The sequence below is a fragment of the Calonectris borealis genome, chromosome 2, assembly GCF_964195595.1.
Source record: "Calonectris borealis chromosome 2, bCalBor7.hap1.2, whole genome shotgun sequence".
Lineage (NCBI taxonomy): Eukaryota > Metazoa > Chordata > Aves > Procellariiformes > Procellariidae > Calonectris > Calonectris borealis.
This window is the reverse complement of record NC_134313.1, coordinates 61,169,702-61,194,608: the sequence shown is the minus strand read 5'-3', so window position 1 is coordinate 61,194,608 and position 24,907 is coordinate 61,169,702. Positions and strand designations below refer to the sequence as shown.

At 36.2% G+C, this 24,907-nt stretch overlaps 1 protein-coding gene across 2 annotated transcripts in view; it reads right to left on the bottom strand.

Annotated features, from left to right (window-relative positions):
- CDH7 (cadherin 7) overlaps positions 1-24,907 on the bottom strand; it is a 71,022-nt gene that overhangs the window by 4,958 nt on the left and 41,157 nt on the right. Inside the window, exons 5-10 of one of the 2 annotated variants that reach the window (XM_075142158.1) lie at positions 24,382-24,569; positions 13,183-13,436; positions 9,014-9,150; positions 6,941-7,062; positions 5,338-5,455; positions 3,006-3,257 (exon numbers count right to left, since the gene is read on the bottom strand). In XM_075142158.1, coding sequence (XP_074998259.1) covers positions 3,006-3,257; positions 5,338-5,455; positions 6,941-7,062; positions 9,014-9,150; positions 13,183-13,436; positions 24,382-24,569 — 1,071 coding nt within the window. Of the gene's footprint in view, positions 1-3,005; positions 3,258-3,930; positions 3,975-5,337; positions 5,456-6,940; positions 7,063-9,013; positions 9,151-13,182; positions 13,437-24,381; positions 24,570-24,907 lie in introns of those variants that run through there. The other variant, XM_075142159.1, reaches the window with a different exon arrangement.

Sequence of the window (24,907 nt, the reverse complement as noted above, 5' to 3'; positions counted from 1 at the left end):
AAATTTAGAATTTAATCTCAATCAGTCAATATGAAGAGGGGAAAAAATTTTGGAAGATGTTTTTAACTTAAAAATTATTTTAGTTTGAAAAAATAATCTACTTCGTGTTATATGCAATTATAATGAATTAGTATGATTTAGTAACATTCTTCCTTCTTAGCATCAGTGAAAACATTGTGCTTATCTAAAATTGATTGGTTGCTCAAGTAAAAAGAATAACACTTAAGAAATCCCACTGAGACAATCTGAGCCTTGGTCAAGACAAATGGTTATTTATTAGACAAAGGGATGTATGGGGCAAGAACATATATCAAAGTACACCATAATAACTTTAAGAAGAGCTTGTTGAGACTTCAAGACACTAGTGCCAGAATACATGTATCCATGATGTTTATGAAAATCTCATACCTCCTCCACTTTTCAACTGGCACTCACATTGAGATGACATTGATGAATGTGACTGGATTTGCACTGCCTGTTAATCTTGGGTCAGAAAAAAATTTTGATCCGGTAGCCTGTCTCCTCTTTTCACTGATAAACTCTTACACAAAAAGGTGCATCCCTTGGTCCCAGCCCTGGAACCACTTGCCAACAGCTGAAGCCCTATTTTTTATGCTGTGCTAGTGGATTTTCAGGATTTTTTTCTCAGGAATGGGTGTGAAAAGAAAAAGGGAAAAAGGAGAAAGCAAATTCCTAGTAGTACTACCATTCAGCTGATCCCAGAAAATGTCTTCTAGGAACAAATGAGAGAAGAAGAAAGGCTCTGGGACCAGACAAGCAACAACACTTGACTGGGGTTTCACTGGGCAGCAGTGATGCTTAGGCACCTCTTCCTTGTGAAGACTGGCACCTGGCTGGGAACAAAACAGCAGCAGGATACAGTACCAAAATGCAGGACTCAAAGGCAGCGTTAGCATACAAATGCGGCCTAAACTACGCCTGCAGCTTTGAACTGTACCCAAGAGGAACAGTTTAGATTGGACGTGATGACAGCACATACAAATGTCTGTTTCGATAAACAGTGATGATGCATTTGGACAGTTGTATTTGGAAGTCCAATTCGTTGACAAGTAAAATCAATGGCAAGGTGGTCATATGCCAGATTCCTCTTTAGTGCACAGCCTGTTATTCAAACACTATGTTCAGAGAGCTTATCCTCAATTCTTTACCAAATGTTTGTTCAACACACTCTAAAAATGACCAGAATGAAAACTCAGGTTTCTTGATTTATAGGTTGTGTTTGAACCCTTGTGTAATGAGTACTATAAGCAAGTTATTGCATGGTAACATGTTGTGTCTCCACTCAATGCTCTTCTTTAAGACATATGGCTCCTGTTTAAGAAAACCTTATGGCCAGGCCAGTCTGTATTGTATCTACAGTAGTTTCTTGTGTAATATTCAGAAACTCCCTTTTTATATATAACAGAAATGGTGACATTTCAATTTGGGATGAAGTGAATTCCTATTACAGAACTTTTCTTCTTAAGTACATTGGACCAAATTTTTAAATGGGTGTTTTTCCACTGATGCCAATGCCAGTTGATATGAGAATTTTTTGTATATCTTTTTGCTTCATGTCCAAATAAAGTTCATTTGGTTGTGTAAATGGCCTAGAAATGCTAGTAGAAAAATGGTATTTAAAAAATGTTCATTAAAACTTTTGGCAATCATTCCCTTCCATTTCTCCTTAAACCTAGGCCTAAGCATGTGTTGAGTGAGTTTAAACAAACTTATGTTGTTAGGGTTTTTTGTCACAAAGATGGAAAACTCTGGAAATGCTACCTCCTATGCATAGCTATTGAGTAAGTCGGTTGGGCTCATTGCAGAGGTAGTGATTTTTCTTGCTCTGTAACAACAGTGCGAGAGGATTTCCTTTTTTGAGTCCTTTAGAAATGTTTGTAGCAGAAGGGAGATTTCCTTCTAATGGTTTACAGTGAGGTGAATCAAAGTCAATAAGAAGAGAAATCTATACATTGTTGAAATACTGCCATGAACAGAAGTGTGGACAAAAGTCTCTTGATTCGATCTATTCAAATTACTTGGATAACAGTGACAGATAAACCACCACTGGGATTATACCAATTATATATATACCATTATACTGAGGAGATTATGGTCTTCCCCTTTCTCTTAGACTGATATGTACAGCCAGGGAATAGAAAAATCTCTCCATTGATAATAACACTCAAGAAAATTCTTGTGTTGAATCGGTACCCTTGTTAACATGTGATCCTTGTGACAATAAGCAAAACAGCACTTTTGTTCACCTGCATCCTGCACCTGCTCACCATGACCTGCAGATGCAGGGTGATTCTTCATCTTTACTCCTTGATTTGGGCCTTTACTACTACCACATAATCATTTTATTTAAGGACTAGGCATGAAATGAGAAGTGCTAACCAAACTAGGATGTTGACACTCTTCCACTGTTTTCCACTCTCTTTTATCTAGTTGCAGTTTCACTGCACAATGTAAAATCCAACTGTGCTACCAGTTGCAGAAGTAACAAAACATCTTCTGTAGAAGATGTTCAATTAAATATGATGATTCCCATCAGTAAATTACATCTGTTGTATTTTCTGAATGTCTTTTGTTCTATGCAAATCAATAAATTTTTAAAAATAGCTATATCTCTGAAAAAGGGACACACACTGATACTGGTTATACAGTGAGTACTTCCATAAACTGCATTGTCTCTCTCTTGAATATTACATTTGATGCAAGCCATCTTTTTTTCTTTTACTATTATTTCATATATACATCTGGAGGCAGCTTGACATAGAAACAAAGTATCTGAACTTTAAAATCCCAAACTAAAGGTTTTGTGTGGCTCATGATAGAAAATGCTGTTCTGCCTGGAATGTTAGGTGTCCCTGTTTACAGAAATCGGGCTGAGGGGGGTCGCGGTGTTAAAGCTTATATACATACACATACACACACACATATATATATTGCTACTTATTATACATTGAACAGAAAATAAGGGTAACAGGAAGAAGACGTACCTAGCAGTGTCAAGACACAAGCCAATATTGCTATCAAGGCTCCAGTGCTAAGTCCTGCAGGCAAGATATATGCTTCTGCATTGCATGTCTGAGCAATACCATCTGCATCACAATCACAGACTCTGATGGTGAGGGTATTAGTGCTACTAAGTGAAGGTGATCCACTGTCCACAATGAATATTGGCAAGTAGAAAACAGACTGTTCCTGTCTTCGGAACCCATTTCTTCTGGTTAATACTGTTGCAGTGTTATCTAGATAAAGGAATAAAAAGATAAGTATAAAATACATGACCTTTCTAAAACACAAGCCTATAAATAATACAGTCTGTCACTTAAAAGACTTTATAAACACATTTATATTATTTCAACAAGTTTATCTTTCCTGGTTGCACATTTTTGAAGCTGTAGAGATAGGATAAGCTGAGAAAGGATACCCAACTAAAAAAACACATTTCTATTTTCCACAAAAGATTGTTTCAAAATTGCAGAGATCTATTTGGTTTTAGTTAAGCGCACAGTTCCACACTCTTGATAGATAACTGAAGATGAGATAATTATAAAAAAGAAAAAATCACCCTTCAGTGATCAGAATAAATATCTATATATCTGTTTCAGGTCTCATTTCCAAGGGTCTATTTCAATTATTTACAGATATAAATATCATATTAATGGAAGTAATGGACATATTAATAGGAGAATAAGTTCTGAAGATCAATGAAATATTTTTTGAATGCCAAAAAAAATCCAGTTGGTGCACAAATACAAGTAATTACACATGTAACAAAAACAGGCACTTGTTTTCAGTCTCATCTGAGAGTCAAGATGACTAATATAATCAATCTAACATGTGTGGTTCAATGTTGCTTTGACTTGGGTGATTAAAAAGTCCATGTGTTCCAGAAAATATGTGCAAAACTCACTGTGTTCAATACAGGTTGACAGCTCCTGAGAGGTAGGGAGTTACATCTCCTAGAATGTATAGAAAAGGTCGGTCGGTCGGTCGGTCGGTCTGTCTATCTATCTATCTACTTATCTATCTATTTATAGACAGATATATCAATAGTCCTGTAAAGTTATCCTATTGTGTCATCTGTTATGACCTATCTGGCAAAATATGCAAGCACTTCTTCATATAGCATCATATGAGATATGCATAAAATTAAATAACATAGAAAGAGGCAACTGCTGCTGTGTCTTGTAACTCAATTGATTTTACTGGCATTGCAAAAGTTTATTATTACTTTTTCCAAGTCATAAGTCCTCTGGAAGAGGGCCTGTCTTTTCATTAAATACTTAACAGTACTTGTAATAATGTCAGATTTCTGAATAGAGTCTTATTCTAATGTGGTTTTATTGCTTTGATCATTATTACTATTACAGTCTAGTTTTGAACTGCAAGCTGCTCATATGAAGAAAATTAAGCATGTCAGTAATTACATGCAGGGTAAGGCAATAAATAGCTGTGTGAGAGAACTTTATTAGGTCACATGTTATATTTAGTAAATGTTGTTCAAAGTCTGTCGTACAAACAGTATCCTTTAGTCCACCATATGTCTGTTTTTTCTTATTTTATTAATAAGGATGACTTTGTAGCTTTGGTTTAGTACTGATCTATAAAAGAGCAATGCAAGAATAACATAATGTCTATTTAGTTCTATTTGCTTCAGCTAATAGCTAAACTGACTGATACATGCCCAGCTGCTGTACTATGCAGTGCAACTAAAGAGAACACTAATTAGAAGCATGTTCTCAGATATTTTGACTAATAGAAATGTGATGTCAATGAGAGTCTTTATGTAAGTCTTTGGGGAAATAGTGATATGAAGTCTGTGTAAATATTGTAGGCAGCTTCCATTACCAAAAGCATTCTTCAGTAGGTGGTATACTTACCGAAAAGATGTATTTTTCTAAAAAGAAAAAAAACCCTCTCAATTTACTGTGCACTCATTTTTTATGCCCTAAGTTATATTAATAAAACATGAATTCCTGGACATTTTTCAGTCACTGCCCCAAGGTAAAATCTAATTTAGATAAAAATCTATAAATACAAGGAAAAAATGTGAGAAGAGTGACTTCTGAGACAAAAAAAAAAAAAAAAAAAAAAAAAAAAGAAAGGTTTGAAGCTGCTCTGTTTGGTTCAAGACTTTAAACAATTCAAACAACATCTTAATTTCCTTGACAAATAATCTACAGATAAAATTATTTTGCAGGCTGATTGTACTTTAATTTATGTCCTTACCAGAATAGAAGTTTATGTAGCTTATAATCAGCACAATATATTCAAAATGAAAGGTTTTAGTGGTGAATATTTACCCAAACAAAATGTCCTTACCTTTGTTGTCCTGCAGTGTAAAATTGTGGTTATTTGCTGCCTCTGCTGTTAAACTGAAGTAGAACTGATGGCCATTTGGTGGGTCATCTTTATCAATTGCACTGATTTTCTGGATGACCTGTTTTGACATACATCGGGGTTTCATTGTTTGGAATGGGAAGAAGCATAGGTACATGTACATTGCATAACCCCTCTATTACCTGTCAAAGTCTCAACCTCTCTTCAGTCTTGCTCATGTTGCATTTTGTTTTTATAATCTCCTAAGCATGTACAGACAATATTAAAACTAAAATGTGACCCGAACCTTTACTTTCCCTGTACCAACTTTATTGGCCAAAAGCATGATCTGCAGGGCCTGTCAGAAAAAGTTAGTTAGAGAAAGTTAGATCCTGTCATTCACCAGGGCAGGAAGTATAAACTGTGTAACAGTGGAAGATGTGTATCTTGTGCATGGCCCTTAATGTAGTTATCAAGGCCTGCAGTTAATGTTGCTTTGTAAATTTTCACAAGGAGATTATAATTTTGAGCATTTTAATTAATTGAATTTTTTTTAAAGACAGGAAAAAGAAAAAGCCAATTCATAAGTATATTAATATTTTCTGGGTTTTTTTAAATTGTCATTACTATTTTTCCAATTTTATTTTTTAAAATTCTGTCAAAATCTCTTTCTAGGAAAAACGTGTCACCATTGTTTACAATCCATGAAGAATGAATACTCAGAGCTAACAGTTCTGACTAGATCACAGCGAAAACAAACAGATACTCCAATAAGAGCACACATGTTCTGTGTTTCTCGTGAATGCAAGCTAATAATTGTAGTGTTTTCTGTTGAGGATTTAAATTATGCTGTGATTTTGAAAAGTGCAATAAACAACATCTGCCACAGCAAGGACAATATTCTGGGAGAAGGCACAAAAGTGCAAAGCCTCCCAGGGAATATGTGGGATCTATGTGGGTGAAATATTGACTAGTTTTCTGGGACAGAGAAGAGAGAATGAGAAAATATATTTTTTTTCTGGAGTCTTATGAAGCAGAGAGGAAAAGTCCCAATATGGGAGACACCAAGGATAAACAACACCAGATACTTTTAGTTGAGTTTAGGACTACTTGGAAGATATTTGGGGAGTTAAAAACACTAGGGAATTTGGTAGGAATACATCGCCTTTGTGAAATTGTGGCCTTATGGCCCACACATTCTAAGGCAAATAAAAGTATGTACTCATTTTAGGAATGGTAGGCCTTCAGTCTCAGAATAATCTCCATGTTAAGACTTCCCACTTCCCAGTTAGGGAAAATTAGGAGGAAGTACGCATTCTCAATATTATTCAAAATTAGGTGAGTTCAGCAAAATGCATCCGTTACATCGGTAAGAAAGCCAGAGATTTTAACAGTACCTTCAACATGTAATTTTTACACCTGAGTCTTTCTCTTCAGAGGTACGGTGAAGATATTAGGATATGATGAATATTTGCTTGTGCTGCACATCAAAACAACATTTTTACTGCCATGAGCTGATTATATTTCATCATAAAGCTGGCAGGCTTCCATAAAGAATGGCTGCCTATCTGATAAAAATAAACATAAAAAAACTGTCAAGCCATACCTGACCAGGTTGAGCATTTTCACAGACAGTTGTCTCATACTCCATGGCAAACTCAGGGGCATTGTCATTGATGTCAAGGATAGTGATGGCTACATAACCTCTCCCAATCTGTGCTGGATTCTCTATAGGAAAAGAAGCCAAAGAAAACAATCAAGAAGAGCTCCTTGCAAGTTATTCTTTGGGTCAGCACGTTTTTCATTTGCATTCTTCTTTTTCATATACTTGTCAAATCAATTACAATCCCTCTTAGAAAGACAAAGGAAGATCTTGGCTTGATCTTCTGGACCTAGTGGAAACAATGTTTATGTTTTCCAAATGCTTTAATTAAACTAAGATTTTACTCTCAGGGATAAACTGAAAATCTAACTCACTAATCACAGTATTGAATTGCATCATATGAAAGGGTAAGAGCAAGATGATGTAAAACCATCGCCAAGGGGTATAACTAGCAAGAACAACACTATTCATATCAGGAATAGCATGGTTATTACGGGTTAAATAAATTTTTGTTGTAATTCAGATTGATTAGGCTATTAAGAAGTTAAAAAAAGAATTCCATCAGCTATGTATAAGAGAAAAAAAAAGAGGAAGCTGTATTCCCAAGCAAAACCCAAAGTATTTAAAGAGCATGCACAACTAAGTATTTAAACAGTCATTAACGTGTTGAACACCTTAAATATGAATCACATTTTTAAACTGATGCTAAAATGTGAATCTGTGCAGGGTCCAATGTAATAATTTAATCTTCATTTTTTGGACTAAGCATAAAGGACATCAGTGTGTGCTATACATATTTTGCTAGATAACACTTCTGTTTTGGAGCAGGGAAAAGAGAGATTACATTTTTTTTTTTACCACAAGTGGTGATATTAGTGATAGAGCAGGGCAGAATGGAAAACTTACAAACCTTCAAATATGTATCTATCTTTTTATGAGGTATTGCAACCACATTTTAGTAAATATTATAAGTATTTAAACAATGCATCCAGATGTAGATCACAGTGTTTTGTCTTGTTTCTTATACCACATGTGAAATACCAGAGGAGTAAGCAATTTTGACACCAGCTTTTTCCTCTACTGATCTAAGCTTATTGAAAACCAAGCAGGCCATGAACATAAATTAAAGCATTGAAGGTATTAGCTGTGCTCCTAGACCCTCACTTGTGTCAGGTATGCCCCTTGGCTACCTTGTCAGTTTTGTTACTACCCAGGAAAAATTTTGGTTCTCATGCTGGCCTCCTAGACCAAAATTCTGCTCCTGAGAATACAAGATAAATTCATACAGACACTAAATGATAAATGTTAGTTTTCAGGTTAAACATTAAATTAACCTCACTGAAGGCAAGAAGTGAGGATTTTTAAAATAGCAGGTAAGAGAACTGATAACTCTTTTAATATCACAGCCCAACAGAGTAGTAATAAGGATGAAATTTGAAGAAATAAATTCTTCAACTATAAAGGCAAAAAGATATAGTTTTTCACAGAATGTATTCAGAGCTGAACAAGTTTAGGTTTAAACTTGCATTAACAGAATTCTTGTTGTATGTGCTTGAAGAGTTCGATTCTTCAACACTTTTCATCTTACACCAGAAAAGATACCAGGTACAAAATATCCTCTACAGTCTAACCTTAGAGTCAGGAAAGTGAAACCACACAGGCATTCACATCCCCTTTCCTTCCTAATTTTTAAGAATGCTGTGGCTGACCCACAGCAATCAACTCTAAGTGACTGCCATCACTAAGATGGGCTAACTGCTCCTCCTCTATATTTCATATCACTTTTCCTCTAATGATACTTGGTCTGAGACTGCTGACTTAATATATTTCATCTTCCATTGTATTTGTTTTTCAGAAGTCAAAAGACTACACAAGGTATGAGGCAAAGGAAAGAGCAAATACTTAATCTGTTATATTTCTGAATTTTTATCACACATGTTTATTTTACATTGAGTAAGAAGTTACTTTTATCTGCCATGGTTTGAAACTGTCATAATTCCTCTAATGCAGCTGATCACAACCAAGCCTGAAGTTTTACACATAAACAGCCAATAAAATCTTTAAATTATTACTTACGACTCTCCATAGCCAAAACTGTGATATTATGAACAGCATTAGTTTCCCTGTCCAAAGATTTGGCAGTTGTAATGACTCCACTGTTGGCATCAATATTGAAATACCTCTCCAGGTCTGTATTTCGGTCTATCGAGTACCTAGGTGAAGGATGAAAGAAAACTTTTGATTTATGTTCAATTACAGTCTGTAAAAATGTTTCATTGATTTCTTATTAGAGAGAAAGAGTTTCCATTGTTTCCTCATTTTGAGCTTTGTTTTGTCCAGTTTCTCTAGAGTGTTGAGAGAAGCAAAGCCGTATGCAAAGGCAAGAGAGTTACACAGCAACCTGTGCTGACAGTGGCGGGCTCCATTCCCTCACAGTGCGCTCTTAAGTGAGGTTATAGGTATTTTCCTCCCTTTTCTTTCTTGCTCTCTGCTGTAAGGCAAACTTTCATTTATTCATGGAATAGCATCCTCCCGAACTCCAGCTAAGGAGAAGACAAGTTGGAACTTTGCTACTTGGCTGTACCAGCCAGGCGCTGCCCCCATGGGGGTTGGCAGTCTGAGCACAGAGCTATCACCAGCAAAAGAGCCCCTGAGTCACCCAGAGCTGCAGGGGCAGGCAAAAAAAAGAGAGATGATGGAGAGTAGGTCAAGGGATTGCATGTCATCACTGTCAGCTCCTGGTGCTTTGCTGTCATTAGACGAACTCAGGCTTATGCCCTTAACGCTTTAGCTTAACATATCTTTTACCTCCAAATTTGTTTTAGGAAGGGGAAATGAGCTCCTTAACAAACAGAAAATAGCATAAGGGAAAAGGTAAAAATGCCTGTGGGTGTTTTGCTTATAACCCTTTTGGGATGGTTGATTAGGCAGATTTAGATTTACAACTGGAATATTCTTGACATTCTATTTAATATTGGGTCAGATTCTTGCACTCTCATTTAGATCAAGTATGTACCCCAGAGCACTTCCCTACACTCAGGATGAATTAAAATGTCCGAATCAGACCAAACGTGATCATTACAATTACTGTCACACAATGATATATTAGATTATTGATATAACACTAACCAAACCCTTTGAACAACATGGAAGGAAAGAATTATGGAAGATAGTTAAAAAACGGGATTTCCCAAATATAATGGTCTTATAACACTATTTGTTTGTGTTATACCAGCTTTTACTTTGTTGTATTACTGTGTTTTTATTTATCCCTCTTGGCTGCAAAATCTTAGAGCAGAGACCTGTTTCATAATTAGAATTGTTTTACCGTATTGTGTCACAGTGAGAGAGAGAATGGAGTAAAGGGTTGTAACAAGAGTAACAGCAGTTTTCATGGATTAAGGCTCTCCCTATTTCACTTTTTTTTTCTATTTTATGTTAACTGTAGTTCATTTTTTACTTTATTCCATGCCAGCACTGTTTTTTATTTGGTCAGCAGTGCTCTTCAGCTCTTTTGTGGCTGGCAAGCTTCCTCATGAGACTATGCCTGTTACCTTTGCTATCTAGCCTATGGCAGGCCCTGTAGCTGGGTTTCAACCTCCTGCCAGCACTTAGATTTCCCAATTATTAACACTATCACTATACAATTTGAAGAGTCAACGACCTTTCTTAAAAAAAGTAGTAAGAAAGAAAGAAAGAGAGAGAAGAAGGAGAAGGAGAGGGGTTAGAAAGACAGAAAAAGGAAAAGAAAGCAAGGAAGCAATAAAAAGAAAGCAATAAAAAGGAGGGAAGGAAGGAGAGAAGGAGGGAAGGAGGGAAGGAAGGAAAAAAGGAAGGAAAGAAAGAAAGAAAGAAGGAAAGAAAGAAGGAAGGAAGGAAATAAGGAAAGAAGGAAAGAAGGAAGGAAGGAAAGAAGGAGGGAGGGAGGAAGGAAGGGAAGAAGGAAGGGAGGGACGGAGGGAGGAAGGGAGGGACAGAGGGAGGAAGGGAGGCAGGAAGTGAGGGAGGGAGGAAGGGAGGGAAAACAAAGAAGTTATATAAATTGGACAACAGATTCTTATGAAACAAGAAGAAAAATAATTTTTATGCATAGGAAGCAAGCAGTTTCCCTTAACTTATTTACAAACATTGTATCCATATTCAAATTCTAAAAAAGCTATTTTAAATACTTTTAATCCTTTAATTCCTTGCAGCCATTAATACTTGAAAATCTTTGAGCTGCAGGAGTTTTAAATCCTTTACTTAAGCTTGTTCAAACATCAACAGTTCTCTGGTCCATATGAGAAAAACTCTTATTTTCAAAATATTTAATACTTCCCCCCCCAGTATTGTCAGGGTTTTAATTGTGTCTGATCTTGTAATTTCAACATTTTCTGTATTGTAACAAATCTAATTTTTAATCAATATCAACATAATCCAATGTTTGGAATTTGGAATACTTATTTATAGATTAATAATTTAAACTTCTTAAATAGATCATGAAAAGTATTATGCATTAATCCTCCTTAACACATTCCACTTTTAGGTGAATCTGGCTCTGATGTACATCACAGCAGTTGCAGGACAGCTTTAAATTATATGATCTGTCAGTACCCCTGACAATGTACATACCAGGTTTGCAAGCATATAGATAAACCCTCACAATTTCTCTTTTTCTTCCATCTCAAATTCCAAACAATTTTGAAGCAGAAGAAAACTTCAAGATGTTAGTTAATCTGGTTTATGCCAGAATTCTAAAAATTAACCAGATCAAGGCAAATAAACTCATCCTTATGTTTACACAGGAGTCAAAAGCATTCTGAGCATGGACTGCATTTATGAAACTGGATTTAATCCTACTCTGTATGACTCTGCTAAACCAGATATTATACAACAGATGCTAACATCAGTGCCAGAAAACACTGCCACAGCAAAGAAAAAGCTCAGCAAAGATAAATTTCACAAGTAAATCCATGCCAACCATCCATCTAGGACTTGTTTATACATGATAGGAATCAGCTATTTTGAATATGTTGCAAATATATAACAAAAGAGAGAGAGAGAACACTTACACCACCTCTAGGAGTGAAACATATGCTTTATTTTTACAACTTAAGATTGCTGCTTTAGAAATTACAGAGCTACACTAGAGTCCCAAGTTCATCTTCTATGCATGAAAGTAAAAATGTAACATCACCAGAAAAGATGACATCCAAACAAGTTCTGTACCTGTGAGTTCTTTTCTATGTATGCCCTAAATGAACAACAATAAATGAAATTTAGTACTAACTTTTAATTGTGTATGTCTTCCTCCTCCTGCAGATGTTTAAGTTCACAAAATTTCTGAGTCAGAAGTATTACACTCTAAATCTTTTGCATGTTCCTTTGACAATTAGTATTACTACTCTTCATGACAAAAGTAACAAGTGACTCATTACTGGTTTAACTTAGGTGGTGAGTCTTTGTCCTTGAGCTTTGGCCTTAGATACAGGCAAACATAAGATCGATAATTTGTGTTTTCTTATGGTTTCTTTACGATCCTGGACATTAGATTGTGGAAGACTTGCAGATTCTTCACACACTGAAGACAAAGGAAGAGGCTCTCGACAGTTTTCATGCATTTCTAGTGTTCATATCTCTTCCCATTTGAATGGAAGATATTTGGCTGCAGCAGAATTTACAAAAGCCAAAAGATTATTGCCTTTAACCATCCTGACTAGGACAGGATGTGTCTTGTCCAATCCATTTCTCTCACATAAAGGGGTTTTTCTAATGTTTTTTTTTCTGTGGGACTTCAGCTCTGGTTTACCATGCAAGAGTCTATGTGCTATTACATTTCTTGTGCATAGTGTATACAGAATATCGTTATGCACACACACAGAGACACACACACATGTGTATATTATACATATATTTTTTGGTCCTGGTTGATTTAAGAGAACATAACTTGTTATAGATAATAATAGACTCTTCCTAAACTTAGAGAGAAATAAATATGAGTAATATTTTGAGGTTTTTTTCTTTGGAATCCTGAAATTATATCTTCTCTTCTCTTCTTTTTTTTACAGAGGTTTAAATATATTATTTTTTCAAAGGTTCTGTAGTTCTGGAGTATGAAAGTCAAAATATGCAAACTCTTAGAACAGCTCAATCTCCCTCTGCAAGGGAAAAAAGCTAACTAATTACTTTCAGTGTAACCAACAACAAAATGAACAACTTCAATACAAAGGCTAAATAAATAAACAACTAAGACATCTTATAATTACCTGACAGGACTATTTGAGGCATCTGGATCATGGGCTGCTACAGTTCCAATGATAGTGCCGACCTTTGCTGCTTCAGACACCACCATGGAGTACAAACGTGAAGTAAACACCGGCGGCTCATCAACATCTTCTACAATTATCTTCACTGTTGTCATGTCACTGAAGGGTCCCAGACTTAGGAAGCGAGGGTCAACATGCATATTGGCTGCTTCTATCCTCAGGGTATAGCTTGTCTTAGCTTCAAAATCCAGCTCCTATACAGATAAATTTATTTGGAAATTTTATTATCCAGTGATGTTGCCGCAAAACTGTTTCACTTACAACTGCCAGTAAGTACAAAATGAACTTTGCCATTTGTATCCAACCAGCACTTTTGATTGGCAGAGCATAGTTGATAGCTCATTTTTTAGCTTTCTCAAAATGCTGTTTGCAGTGTCTCCCTAGTGAATATTCCCAAAAGACTTTAATGGTAAAGGTAGTTCTACCCTGTGAATGAAACAAGAATTTTCTGAGTTAATGGCAAAACTTTCTGTGACTTCTGTGAGGACCAAATTCTCCCCCATTATTTCATCATTGAAGAAAACTAACTCTATCCCAGCTGAAACCAGGACAATTGTGAATGAATACTTCTTGTTGTCGTATTCATATTTTATCTGAGGTAATGTCAAATACCATGTGCCATACTACCCAGACATAAGAACTCCATATAATATTCACTGATGAAAACACCTCATTCAGAAAATTGTGGATTGGGTTTTTTTTTTGCATAGCATTGGCATTGACTAATCAAGTATTACTCCAAGCTCTGTATAAATTTGTGTAGAAAATGTGGCAAATGGTTAAACTACATTGTTTATATGACAATATTTTGTACTGAGATACAGCCTGGAGACTGTTTTCTTTTTTTTGTTTTGCTTATTAAACAAAATGCACATTAATTCTTTCTACCTTCATTCTGCTTTAATTTTCTTTGATGAAAATATAGTTTCTTTTGGACTAAATACTGCATTAAAATTAAAAATTAGCCCCCCACAACTAATGGGATATCTGTGATCTGGAGGAGAGAGTCCTGTAAAGAAAATTATTTTGGAGGCAAAAAAGCATCTTACCTCACAGGCAATTATTGAAAGAAAGCATCATGTTCATATTAGCACCATTTACTGTATATCTATAGTCTTAGTTTGTCAGCTTGCAACAAATGCCCCTCTAACTATTACTTTGCAACTCCAAGTTTAATCATTAACAGCAGCAACAAAAGACCCAAGCATTTCTAAAACTGCAGTCTGGTTACTCAACTATCTTTTCAAACTATAATTCCAACTGTATAAAACAGATTAAAAAAGATTTTCTGCAGTTCTGCTTCTGAATACATCATAGAGATCTGAAATGTGCTCAGAAAATAATCTGACAACATCTGCAAAACATTCCTGTACTCACTCAGAGGAGCAGCAGAGGTGAAACACACATCTGTTGACCTACAAATGCAACGGTCTAAGTTCTCCATCGAGTTACAGTAAGATAAATCCCAAATGAGCATCTTAAAGTCAGCGATTACGCTGATGTTACAATACAGCTGTAAACAGTCTAGAGTTAAAAATGAAAAATGAATTCCGACACATCACACTCAGAAAGGCACTGAACTTTTATAAACTCTATGTGGCAGCAAAAGGCTTTTCCGAAGAGGAATACATGTGATCCTCATTGATCCCCACATGTGGTGGGTTGACCTTGGCTGGACGCCAGAGTCCCACCAATGCCGCTCTATCACTCCCCTTCCTCAATCGGACAAGGAAGAGAAAAATATAATGAAAAACTCATGGGTCAAAATAAGGACAGGGAGACATCACTCAGCAATTACCCTCACAGGCAAAACAGACTCGACTTGGGGAAAAAAAAAAATCTAATTTATTAACAATCAAATCAGAGTAGGATAATGAGAAATAAAACCAAATCTTAAAAACACCTTCCCCCCGCCCCTCCCTTCTTCCCGGGCTCAACTTCACTCCTGATTTCTCTACCTCCTCCCCCTCCAGTGGCGCAGGGGGATGGAGAATGGGTGTTGCGGTCAGTTCATCACACGTTGTCTCTGCCGCTCCTTCCTCCTCAGGGGGAGGACTCCTCACACTCTTCCTTTGCTCCAGCGTGGAGTCCCTCCCATGGGAGACAGTCCTCCACGAACTTCTCCAACATGGGTCCTTCCCACAGGCTACAGTTCTTCATGAACTGTTCCAGCGTGGGTCCCTTCCACGGGGTGCAGTCCTTCAGGGACAGACTGCTCCAGCGTGGGTCCCCCACAGGGTCACAAGTCTTACCAGCAAACCTGCTCCAGTGTGGGCTCCTTTCTCCACGGGTCCACAGGTCCTGCCAGGAGCCTGCTCCAATGCGGGCTTCCCACAGGGTTACAGCCTCCCCTCAGGCTCATCCACCTGCTCCGGCGTGGGGTCCTCCACGGACTGCAGGTGGATATCTGCTCCACCGTTGACCTCCATAGACTGCAGGGGGACAGCTTGTTTCACCATGGTCTTCACCAGGGGCTGCAGGGGAATCTCTGCTCCGGTGCCTGGAGCAGCTCCTCCCCCTCCTTCTTCACTGACCTTGGTGTCTGCAGGGCTGTTTCTCTCACATATTCTCACTCCTCTCTTCTCCGGCTGCAGTTGCACACATTTTTTTCTCCCTTTTTAAATATGTTATCACAGAGGTGCTACCACCATTGCTGATGGACTCAGCCTTGTCTAGCGGCGGGTCCATCTTGGAGCCGGCTGGCATTGGCTCTATCAGACACAGGGGAAGCTTCTAGCAACTTCTCACAGAAGCCACCGCTGTAGCCCCCCTGCTACCAAAACCTTGCCACACGAACTGAATACACTCATGTTATGCAAGCGCTTACTTCTTGCACTGAATCAGAGCTGCGGTATCTGTAGCTCTCCAAACACAAATATGTGATAAAGGAAAGATTGTCTGGTTACTGGTCACTATACTGGATACAACTGGTCATTTTTAATTACTAAAGTATGTTTAATTGTTTTTAATTTCAATTTTGGTTTTATATTTAAAGTATAATATGTGTGCTATGAAAGAAACCTCACAGCCATAATGCAAATGTAATGTGGTGTTAGGATGATGAAAAATGTCTCTATATTTTGTGGTGATAACATCTAAATAACTGATATGACCAGATGAGTGGCAAGGTTAAGGATAAGACAACCAAGCACACAAATATCTTAAGACTTCTCATTTGCCAGTAAAGGCATCATATTAACTGAAGATATGATAACCTAAAGAATGTCAAAGACAAAAGGCTGAGATTTGTTGAACTAAGGAAAAAAAAAGCAAGCCTTTAGCAAACCGTATATTTTCAGTGAGAATGTACAAAAATATGTAAAGGAGAAGGGAAGGCTAGTTCATTCTCATTAATCAGTGATATCTGTTGAAATTGGATGATTGAGATTAAGTATCACTGTAATCAAACACATGGAAATATGTCATGAGACTGCAGACAAGATAGCTTCTTATGATATACTAATGTCAACACCATAGTCAACCTGAGAAAAAAAGATTATAAATATTCTGATTTAATAGAGAAAGTGCATAGAGCACAATACTTGTAATTGGACAAGTTATATAAATTTTAATCTGAATAGACTAAGCGCAATAATGAAGAAATATTATTTAAATTAATTTTTAAGACTTTCCCAAGTTTCTATATTGATTAAAGAAGACTAAATTCGAACTTTAATAATTGAAATCATAAAAACATGTGTTTTCCATGTGAATATTTATCACACGCACTGACACGCACTTTTAAATCATCACATTTCATTCTTGTAATGTAGAAAGAGATCATTCTTTATTTGACTGGATTACAGGAGTGTTAGACTAGTAGGGAATACACAAAACCCACTTTCATTAAAAAGGTATTTCCTCATAGAAAAAGATGCAAAACTAATGATGGTGTAGATGCAAATTCTACACAGGCTTGCTTGCTAAGAGGAAGTTTCACGTTCTCTAACTTAGCCATGTACATCTGAGAAAATCACCATATGGTGCTTACTGTGAGTGTAGCAAAATTCTTCTAGGGAAGAAATCAGCTGGTCTGCTTATGAATGCCTGTTTTTCACCAGTCACTAGCAAAGGAGTCTCAATAACTGGAAGAAGTAAACATCTGCTTCCAGCAACATGAGTCCTGCCCTAGGATTCCCTCAGATATCTTCTGGTACCCAATGCTGCTCATAGTTTCCAAAAGTTATAAGGGTCCTTGCTAATGAAAAAGAAATAAATAAAAAAATCTAATGTATGTACATATACAGTCAGGAACAGTTGGTGTTTAGAAAAAGGAACTATGGATTGGCAAAGGGGTTTTACGACATCAAATGGTGTTGTGTTATACAGGGCAGTAATATTGTTTTATTTTAGTTCTTTGTAGCAGAGTCTGTCTCCTGTGGGGTGTGACAATGTCTACAAAAGCTATCATCCTCAGTCTGTTCCTATAATATACACATCCTCAGATCTTATGGTGAATACACAAGTACCAAGTTTTGAGGCAGAATATAATCTGGGAAAATAAACAAAACCTCTAAGATATGATCAGTATGCAAGGGTTCTTGACCTGGTGGAAATGTTTCAACAATTCGTAGATAATATAATGAAGTCATTACATACTACAGACACTAATGAAAGACTGAAAAAGTGAACTGAAAAGATTTCTTTTTTTTTCTTTCTTCTTATCTAATTATCACTGATGTCTGCTACACTGAGAGCATTATTTAACTGGCCTTTGGATCATGCCTTCATTATTTCCTGCTATAACAAAAGCACAAGATTCCAATAATGGAATACCAAATCAACAGACTACAAATCACTACATCAGTGTTGAAGGTTAAATGGACAATGTATACCTCAGTCCTTCAGTACAGTGAATAAAGCTTGACAGCTTCGTTAATATCTGTGTATTAATGTTATCTGATTAGATCCTGTGCAGGATCCATTCATCTTTCTCTCATGTGGGGGTTTGTAGGGTCTTTCTTTCTTTTTCTTTTTTTTTTTTTTCTTTTTCTTTTAAGGGGTAAGAATTTTATCCTGTCTGAAGGAAATTACAAAAGTCATCTGTATTACAGAGGCTGGATATGAAGTTATCACTCACAGGAAGACCATTTTTGTAATGTTCATTTTTTATTGTATGGCAACTTCGTAATAATGTACTTTTCAGAGGTGAAAATCCCATTTTTAAGCCAGTTGAGGTTTTATATTGAAAACTGCAGTACATCAAACAAATGCACATTATCTCTCAAAGGAACCGTGGAAGCTTCAAATTCTTACATTCTAAAGTCTGATATAGAATTGAAAGAAAATTTTCTAGCTGCAAAAAAGAGTGAAATGTTAGTAGTCACTCAAAAGCTTACGCATAAACCCCCCCTTTTTATAATTGCCAGTACTACTCTTAGAACGAACTCAGATTTTAGAATAATCTCTTAGCAGTCAATTTCTATGAGAAAGTACTTTGCAACACTATTTTCACACTTTTCTCTTTAACATTCAAATTGGTTTGTGATATTGGTGATAGGGCTGTGTATTGGGGGGAGAAACGAAGGTAAAGTGAGCAAGAACTGTAGCATGGGAAATCTTCTTAATGCTTGTCACTTGCTACAGTAAGACATGACAACCTTCTCTCTATAGTCTTCAGGCCTTTTTTTTTTTTGCACTTAAGTCCACTAAAATCTGTCCATAGACTTCAAAATGGCTGGAATCAGGTTTTATAACCTTCCAAAAAGTCACATATGATACATATAATAAAAATATACCTTGCAGCCTTTTTTATTATTAAATAGCCTTTTTTATTATTAAATTACCTTTACTACTTTAAGCACCGAGTATTTGATAAAGGCGTAGGTGGATACAGATCATCTATCAGGTTTTTATCTTAAGATGTTTTGCTACTAAGCTATTATTATTATTACTGAAGTCTAACTATAGCCTGCAACTTTGTGAATAAAGTGAGATCTGTACTTATACAATGCCTTTTTCAGTGCACTATTTTTAGGAATAGTGCTTTGGAAAATATAAACAATACCGTCTTGTGTATGCATTTTGCTTAGAAAATGAAGCCAAGATTCCATTCATGTGTATTACAGTCAGAATCTTGTGAACAGTCAACATAAATTCACTTTGAAATTGTACACACATGGGTTTGCATGGACACTTCAGAATTTGTTGTATTAAATGACCGAATCATCATTCACTTCCATAAAATTTTCTTCAATTCTAAGGTTGCTACTGCAGAGACAAATCCAACACATTTTTTAAAACTCCAATATATTCAGAAAAACTACACTTTTCTTCCAAACACCCTCACCACTGTGAAATGTAGCTATGCAAATTATCTGAGTCCTTACTAACAGAGCATTGATAGCAGAATGTAAATTACAAATGAAACCACAGGAAGGAATTGTTCCTACTCTACAGATGGAGAGCTGAGTCACAGTATGAACCACAATAAAATTTTCAAATACTTCTAAGAAATATAAAAGCCCAATTCCTTTTCAAAAACTGTACAAGACAATTTTTTTTCTGAAAGGATCACCTAAGATGGATATTTTCCTAAATCTGTGTAAAAGTAACATACACATCTAATTTAGCTTTACTTAGGAATTCATTACAGAGAGTATGCCTGTGGGGTGGAGAATAGCCAAACTCTCCCATTACTTGCAAAATTAGAACTCTACCACAAAGTTTGAGTAGGTGATATATTTAGACTGCTCTGTATAGGACAAAAATAAAGGAAGAGCTTTCTTCTGTTTCATTGGACAAGTGAGAACTTTTCATTTATTTTTTATTATTATTTAATAAAAGAGAAAGTGGGAACAGAAAAAAAATGGGAAGGTTTCCACAGTGACTTGAAACTACTAGGCAACAAATTGTATGAACGTTACAGGTTACAGGAAAAGACCCCCACTAGTTTTCCCACCACATTCCCACCCTTCCTGTAAGCTGAGAATACCACTCTGAACTGTGCTTATGGGTTCCATTCACTTCTTGTTTATGCCAGCTTCTGGAAAATAAAGTTTGTCTTCTAGCATTTTTCATATCCTATTGCAGGTTGGAAAGAGACCATGGCATCCTAAAAATAACTTATGCACTTTTATATACTGTCCTAGATACATGCTGGATAAATTTTCCCATATGAATTCAGTAGATGAATTCAGTTAATGTATTGCAGAAGGTAGGATTGTTTTTTTAGTGCCAATAACCAAGTAAATGGTTCAATACTGTTTTTACTAGCTTCTGTCATAAGATGAATTTCTAGCTTCACTGGTTTCACAAAAAAAAAATCAATTCTACCCAGACTTAACCTCTTGTTATTATTTAAGCTATAAATTAATGAACAAAAGTTAGTCCTTGTCCCAAAGAATATTTTGAAAAAGTTTTTGGGTTTTTCTTGTCTGGAATGAACTTAAGCAACTTGCTGGAATATATGAACTTCACATCTCATTCATTTAATTCTGATTCAAACATCCTAACCAGGATAAAAAAAATAAGGTGTCACAAGTATGTGAAAAGCCATATAGCAGCAAATATGGTACAGTGGTACAGCATGCATGCTCCTTAGTTGTGCTGCTTAAGGTAGTACAATCCTACTCTTTACTCTTTGGAAGGATAAAGACCGAGTGGATGAAAACACAGAGAAAGGATTCCTCCCTTGTCTGATTCCGTATGGTCAAGGGAGTTATTATAAGAGTACCAGTCTATTGTCAAAATGTTATCTTGAACTGAGGTTTAGTCTAATAGCTAGTATATACTGACATTAGGCACTAAGCAGCAACAATACTAGCATGTTCAGCAACATGTAATCCCCAGTCCTGCCATGGCTATAAAAACTATCAGCAGAACTACTACTATTTGAAAAATAGCACTGTTCTCAAACTGTTTAGAGAAAAATCCATCCTGAATAAACCATGCAAGACAAGAGATGTCTGGATTTAGCAATGCAGAAGAGATATAAATGAGGGAAGAATACATTCCATATTTCGATGAATATCACTGTTAAAGTAAAACCATGATTTTTTTTTTCTGCTGACTTTTGATCTTTTGAAGTCTCTTTGTCGTAGGGTGCAGAGAAGAAATGTGTTCAAATGTGCATGGGAAAAAAACAAACCAAACCAAACCAAACCCTCAAATCTTATTCACCAATTTTGCCACCTTTCAAGTCAATATATGTGTTAGTCAAGTCCATTATACACAAGTAATCTTGGGAAATACCTAACCACGTAACATTTTTCTTTTTCTAATATCACGATTCTTGGTATCTCTCTTTTTCAAAAAAGTTCATTTTCCTGAATTTATATATATAAATAATTTATTTGCAATTTTTGCTGATCCCTGGGCATTTTCTTTCACATACCGGTCACTTGGAGCATACAAAAATCCTGCTTTGCTCAATGAATTCTTAAATCTTACTTCTCTCAAATTTTTTTTAATGAAGTGTGTTGTTTTTTTTTTTTATTATGCTCCTTATGTGTTAAAAAAAAAGTCTTATTTTTTAGTGAGGAAGTCAATTTTTCAAATTATCTCAAAACAGTTATCCTTCTAAAAGCAGAATGTAAAATCCTCTGTGCGTGGAACTCCGATAACCAGGTGCCAAACTTTCTCCACCACACCCTGCTGATTTGTATGTATGATTGCAGCAAAAGTATGCAAAGCTAAGACATGCATTTGCATTTAGAACCAAAGCGTGCCTTTTCAGAAGTCTTTGCCTTGGCATTTTACTGCTTGATGTGTACACAGACATGTCATCTGAGCGTATAAATGCAGAAGAGTTTAAAATGATGGGCATGCGTTTGGAGGCTGAGCTGTTTCTCAATGCCTCAGCTGATTTCAGGAACATAAAAAGGAGACAGCTAATTGCACTCAGAGGTGTACAGAGCCGGACAGTAAAATGGCTAGGCAGATTCCAGGTTACAGACTTAATTTCTTCCCTGATTCCTTACTAACAAGTACACATTACCATGCAGGGATAACCTCTGCCTGACTCCATAGTGATCTGGCATGTTAGGCTTGGTGGTTGAAGACCATTTAACCTGCATACACTGTCGTTAATGGTCTTCTATGTCCTTCAGAGAAAAACAAGGTGCAGTTGCCTGTTAGCCACTGTGTTTGAGCTCTTCACTTTCTTTCTTCCCTCCTAGCCAATGTGCTCTGCCATTTTATCTGCAGGGTTGGCAGGGAGGATCTTTCAGCCTGGGGCAAGGCACCAAGTTCCCTGGACTCCAAATGAAGAGTTAAGGGCATCCAGAGGTTTGGGAGGTGCCTCTCAGCATGGGGACTCCCCTTTGGGTATGGCAGGGGAAAGAAAGTTGATAATAGTAGGTAAATGAGAGAAATGTTCTAACGCTGCAGAGAAAAAAGTCTGAATTCTTGTGTCAAAATATAGCAGCATCTAGGTTTAAAAATTATTAGCAAATTGGATCATTTTGTCAGGTCAAAATTTTGCAACCTCTTTAATGTAGTCCAATAGCCATTTCATAGAGCACTTCTCAGGGTAAATGTTCAGTACTGAAAAGTCCAATTCAGCTCCCTGGCTAAAGTGGTTATAGAAATAACAAATGACAATTCTTTTGCCCACTGTACAACACTGGAATCAGGAGATTCCAGGAACAGCATGACTACAAGACCATAATAAAAATTAAAATGAACTCATCAGTTCTCAAATTAGATTGCTGAAGCCCCTGACTGATTCAGTGTTGCTCACTGTGGCACTGATAAATGCTCTCCCTTTAGGATAGGCATATTTCTTCCAGATCTTTGCTCAAAAACCTTAAACAAGCAACCTGAAGGAGCCACATTGAGTTTGGCTGTTGAACAAAGAGATGACTAACTTTTCATCACTTGTATTTCAAAAGTGTTAAGCAGAAATTTGCACAGTTTGCAAGAAGCCTAAGATGGATGGTTTTGCCTTGAAAAAAGATGACTCACATTACACATATTAGAGCCTGATCTTTCAAGGGTGCTGAACATCCTCCATTTGCTGTGCAAATCCATCTATGGATGCATACCAGTCTCAGCACGTGTTCAGGGCATCAGAGAATTAGCCCATTGTTTTGCAACATCATGCAGTATTAACTTATTTCAAAGCAGAAATGTTACTGAAGTTTTATGTTGCTTAAGAAGGGAATTGATGCACCGGGGGGGGGGCAACAACACAAAAACCCCACAACTGGTAGGTGAAGTTTACAGAGATTAAAGAGTATTTAGGGAAGAAAAATCTGCTATGGAATCATATTAACCACAACCATAGGTCCTTGTTCAGCAACATACATACACATACTCTAAAATGCCAAGTCAGTCCCACATTTTAGGGGGTATCAAATTGCTTAGCGGAGTTAGGGCCATAAATTCAGTATTGTCATTGCCAAGCATTCACACATTAAGAGTATGAAATTATATGAGAAGAGATTCTTCTGTCTAAGGTGTTGGGTGGGTTTTTTTCCTGTTCTCCTCAAAACTTAAATTTTCTTGTAAAATATTTCAGCACACTTTTATTTTGTAAAAGGATACTCTTTAAAACATGTTGCAGCAAGGTAAGAATGCTGAGTTTTAACGTTTTTATATAAACATGATTTTTTCAGTTTTAAAATGTTAGTTTTCTAACTGTACATATAGAAAGCCAAGAAGAAAAAAATATTTCTTTAAATATCTGCATTTTTAAAAAATAATATTTTTTATAATATATTATCTTGTAATTCTTACTGATACATAGTTTTAACGTTAGTAATGTGTGCCTCATGAATAGAACATCAGCCAAAGACAATTAGATTTTTTTTTTTTAAAATTAGGTTTGGGATCCATTTTGCATTTGGAGCTTGCATTTTTACTGTAAGATATATTTTCATATTTTCTTTTTAATACAAGGACAAATGAGACTAAAGTTGAGATTCCCATCTAAACTTGTATGTGCAGGAGCCTTAAAAAAAAAAAAAAAAACTAACACTCATCAGAACAATACAGCTATTGCCAAAAAAAACCCACAAGAATTTTCAGTGTAAGCCATTAAAAAGCTCAAAATCACACACACGCACAATGAAGATTAAATATGCCAATGGAAATTTTACAGCAGATAAGGCTCTTAGAAACAAAAACTCATACTCTCATTACCTGCCCTCATCTTCCACAGATCCAAACAGAATCAGTGAGAAAAATCAGACTTACCTTCTGAATTGTTATGATTCCCTCCTGGGTGTCTTTGTCAACAGAAATTTTGAATACTCCCAAACCATCACCATCCACAATCTTGTACTCCATTTCAGCATTAGGTCCCACATCTGCATCTGCAGCTTTTATTCTGGCCACCACAGAAGCCACTGGTAAAGACTCTGGGACATTATACTGATATGATCCTGTGAAATTTAAAAAATTAATGAATTCAGAGTCTTCTGGGACTGTAGGCTAAAAAAAAACTAGCCTTCTTAAAATCTACCTTCCTTTAAATCATGCATTTGAATATTTACTCAGGCTACCAGAATATATTCAATTTAAAATAGAATCACCCTTTTTTGCTAGGTTTTCCTTGTGATGGACTCTCCTTTAAGTACTATGGGCATAATTTCTTCCTATGACAAAAGAAGTACAAGGCAAAGATGCAAAAACATAATTCAAAACTTAAATGCAAATCATAAGGTGAATGCCTGCTATAGAGTTCCAATGCAGAATTCCAGAGTTCAAATATTTTACTTTG